Source organism: Sinocyclocheilus anshuiensis, unplaced genomic scaffold (assembly GCF_001515605.1).
Source record: "Sinocyclocheilus anshuiensis isolate Anshui unplaced genomic scaffold, SAMN03320099.WGS_v1.1 scaffold354, whole genome shotgun sequence".
NCBI classification, from domain to species: domain Eukaryota; kingdom Metazoa; phylum Chordata; class Actinopteri; order Cypriniformes; family Cyprinidae; genus Sinocyclocheilus; species Sinocyclocheilus anshuiensis.
The window spans coordinates 2,078,385-2,082,529 of record NW_015544195.1 but is presented as its reverse complement, the minus strand read 5'-3'; the positions used below and the strand labels follow the sequence as shown (position 1 = coordinate 2,082,529).

Genomic DNA, 4,145 nt, shown 5'->3' with positions numbered 1-4,145 from the left:
TGTAATCTTATCTAAATTTATTATAAAAGCTGAGGTTTGTTATTTCCTGAATAGTTATATTTTAGCTGGTGTCAATGATCTTATGTTGCATTTGGTCAGACTCAGCCCATTGCTTTACTTAAGTATATTATATGTTCCTTTTACAGCTGCAGACTGAGGAAGATCCTGAAACACACCAGCAAACCCTAAAACAGACAACAGTTTACAGATGTTTTTCAGTGGCAGCAGAACTATGACTTACTTTTTTCATACTTTTATTACTTGTGGAAAAACTTGAAACAATTTGAAATAAGTATAAAGAATGGCATTGGTTTTGTACATTTAATTTTTGTTTAACGTTATTAATAAAAATGTTGTTCAATTAGCATGTTTTTGTGTTTTGCTTTGGTACCGAAATTGGTACCGAGAACCGTGGATTTTCACTGGTATCGGTACCGAATACTCAAATTTTGGTACCGTGACAACACTAATACCACCTGTAGGCCTAATATACTTACAATAAAAGCAAGGGTTGAAGAGTTGTTTAAAACAGTCAAAATGTGTTCAATCAGATGACATAGTTGTATGTCTTGTATGATCTGTTTTTCCTGTCTGTTTTTCTGTGGATGTGTAGTGAGAGCAGTAGCACAGCTGTGTCAGTGTTAAACAAGACTGGACTTCTAGACGTTCTTCTACACTGTCTACAGAGACACCCTCAGAATATGGAGCTGGCAATATCAGCAGGTGGCACTAGTTCTAGACCAACACATATACTCTAAGGAAATGCTTATTCAACAAGGATACATGAAATTGATCAAAATGATAAAGACATTTGCACATTTGTAATGTTACAAAATATTTCTGTTTGAAATAAATATTATTTTGAACGTTCTATTCATCAAAGTATCCTTAATCTTATTATAACTGTTTTCAACATTGATAATAATCAGAAATGTTTATTGAGCACCAAATCAGAATATTAGAATGGTTTCTGAAGGATCATGTGACACTGAGGACTGGAGTAATGATGCTGAAAATTCAGCTTTACCTTCACTGGAATAAATTACATTTTAAAGTATTTTAAAATAGAAAAGTCATTTTCAATTGTTATGATATTTTGCAGCATTACCTTTTTTGTATTTCTTTAATCCAATAAATGCAGCCTTGGAGAATGTAATAGTATACTTGCTTCAAAAACATAAAAAAAAACATTACATTCCCAAGCTTTTAAACGGTAGTGTATATATAAACCCCCTCAGATTTTTTTATTCCTCCCTAATAAACACGTGGATATTTATTTACAGATTTTCATACCCCATATTTTTCATTCTCACACTCCTTTATTTGGGCACTATTTATTGGTAATTGCTGTTGTTTGTGTGTGTGTGTTTTTTTTCTGTGTAGCCCACTGCTTGCACACAGTAACAGAAGAGAACGCAGAGCTCGTGCGCAGTGTGAATGCAGCCGTGTTTGGGGTCTTGGAAAACATTCTGTTCTCCACTCACAGCAGTATGGAATACACTCTCCTGCGATCGCTGGCTGCAGGTGAAAGAACGCATGACACTGGTCGTGTAGTAACATTTACAACAACGACAACAACAACATTTACTAAATCTACTACTTCCATCCTTAAAAGTGTTTGTAACATGCCACTACTAGCTATATATATATATATATATATATATATATATATTAGGGTTGTCAGTTGATTAAAATGTTTAATCTAATTAATCTACTAAACTAAATATGGCTGTGAAAATACCCCCAAAAGATAATTTAAAGCCATTATTGTTTTAAATGTTTAGGCTACAATGGCCTAACATAAAGTATGGAACATAAAAAAAGATAATTTGAGAAACATCTCAGTATTTTTTGTTGATGCAATGAAAGTCACTAGTGACCAAAACAGCTTTGTTACCAACAGTCTTCAAAATACCTTCTTTTATGTTGTGCAAAAGAGAGTAAGTCATTCAGGTTTGAAACATGAAGGTGAGTAAATGATGGCTTAATTAATTAATTAATTTAATTTTTGGTGAACTATCCCTTTAATGTTTATTTATTTATTATTTTTTTTAATAAATTAAATGATACTCTAAAGAAGAAACTAAAACTACCAGCAGGTGGCGATAAATGTCTTTATGAGTCGATTCGTTCAAACGGCTGATTTATTCAGGAATGAAGTAAATGGCTCTCTTTAATGAATGGGCTTTTGAATCATTGGTTCATACGATTCGTTCAAAACGCGGATTCATTCAGAAACTAAACACCGCTGTGTTGCTCGGAGACGCACAACAGTTCTGCTGTGGCTTTTTAGGTAATATTTTCGTGTATATATAATATTAATATATATTGTTATTCCTTATTTACTTGTTCTATTTTTAAATTTTTTATTCTTTTATTATCTGTGTTTTTGTTCTGTCGCTGTCATTCTGCTGCACTGTGGAAGCTTCTGTCATGAAAACAAATTCCTCGTATGTGAAAACATGCCTGGCAATAAAGCTCATTCTCATTCTGATTAACTTCTTATTTACTGAACTGTTGTATAAAATCTAGTGCTGTCAAAATTAGCGCGTTAACACTGGCGATTAATTTTTTCAGTTTAACACGTAAAAAATATTTAGCGCAATTAATGCAGGGGCGGGGCCAGGGTTCGCCACTCCACTCACAACTGCTGTTTCTGTCACTTTTCTCTTGACAAGAAGTGCATTTGTTCAGTCGCAGAACGTCTTTACGATCACATCAAACTGGAGACGTTTCAGACGCACGCTCAGCTAAGTCATGAAGTTACCAAAAAGGCGATTAAAGCTGCCTTAAATCTGTGCTTGCATGTAATATATTTTATATGAGTCACATTTAAGAACATGCCTCTGAAATGTTTTTCAAAACTGTCCTGGAGCAGCCGAGCACTGTCTTACTCATCTAACACACTCGATTCAACTCGTCAGTTCATTATTGAGACTTTAAGACCTGAAGTGAGTCAGAAACGGTAAAGAGAATTGTGAGAAAATACTATAAATGCCATTTGTGCCATACACATTAATTTTTATTGCTAAAAATCTAAATAGTTCTCAGAAAAATAATTTAGAATAGAGTTGATCTCATTCATTTCGACTAGTCCAATAATATTTCAATTGTTTAAAAAAAAAATCAAATAAAATTAAATTAATGCAGTTTTGCTGTTAAGGTGAACATGTTTTAGCTATTTTTAGTGGAAAATATATATTTATTGCAGTGTAAATACAATTATCTGACTCTACGAGTCATTGACAAATTATTTTAAAAAGGAAACGTGCAAATCTTAACGTTTTCTTCAAGTTGTATCCTTCAAATACAGTGGTATTTTTCATAATGTTGTGGAGATGTCTTCACACGACATTAACACCTCCGTGCAGCTGTGGTTGTACAGTAAGCTATTATCATTGGTCCTATTCAAACCGAACAATAGACCGTTCCACCGAATCCAGCAGTGTCTGCCACAATATCGAAGTGCGCATCATTGATCATTATTCTTGCTAAAAATATGTTCTCATAACATGAGATGTGCAGTTTACTTTAAAGAAAAATTATTGTGCACCTATAGCACTCCTCCTTAAAACATAACATACCACAGGAAAAGTAATCAAGTGCATCCACTACAAATAGGCTGTGTCTAAATTCATATAATTTTGTTTTAACTTCTGCGTAATGACTTTATGTAATTTCTGTGCTTATCTCCATTAATGAGAGTGGAATATTTAATGTAAATTTATATGATGAAATGAAAACAGTTTAAAATCATTGTTTACTTCATTACTTTTCTTTCTCCATGAAAAACACTCTGTACGGATGGGTCAGAGTTTGTGTGCAGGTGCACAAATTTTCCAGTCAAGTTTGTTTTTTATAAATCCCACCTTTTGCGTAGGAAGTGGCATACGCCTCTTTCAGGGCAGGTTTTGTGCATACGCAATGGTTATAAATGAGGCCCCTGGTCCTCTCTATGGTATACTTTTCAGATTTGTATTATTTTTTTCCCCTGCATGTTGGTTGGAACTCATGATTTCTATTTAGTGGACAAAGGTGTTTCAAATGTTAAAGGGGTCATATGATGAGATTTCAGGTTTTCCTTTCTCTTTGGAGTGTTACAAGCTGTTTGTGAATAGATAAGATCCCTAAAGTTGCAAAGACTA

General features: G+C 33.6%; 1 protein-coding gene across 1 annotated transcript in view; it reads left to right on the top strand.

The window, feature by feature from the left end:
* The window catches only part of LOC107696712 (HEAT repeat-containing protein 3-like), a 43,265-nt gene that overhangs the window by 14,810 nt on the left and 24,310 nt on the right, over positions 1-4,145 (top strand). Inside the window, exons 5-6 of the mRNA XM_016497189.1 lie at positions 614-723; positions 1,384-1,524. Of these exons, the coding sequence (XP_016352675.1) occupies positions 614-723; positions 1,384-1,524 (251 nt within the window). The remainder of the gene's footprint in view (positions 1-613; positions 724-1,383; positions 1,525-4,145) is intronic.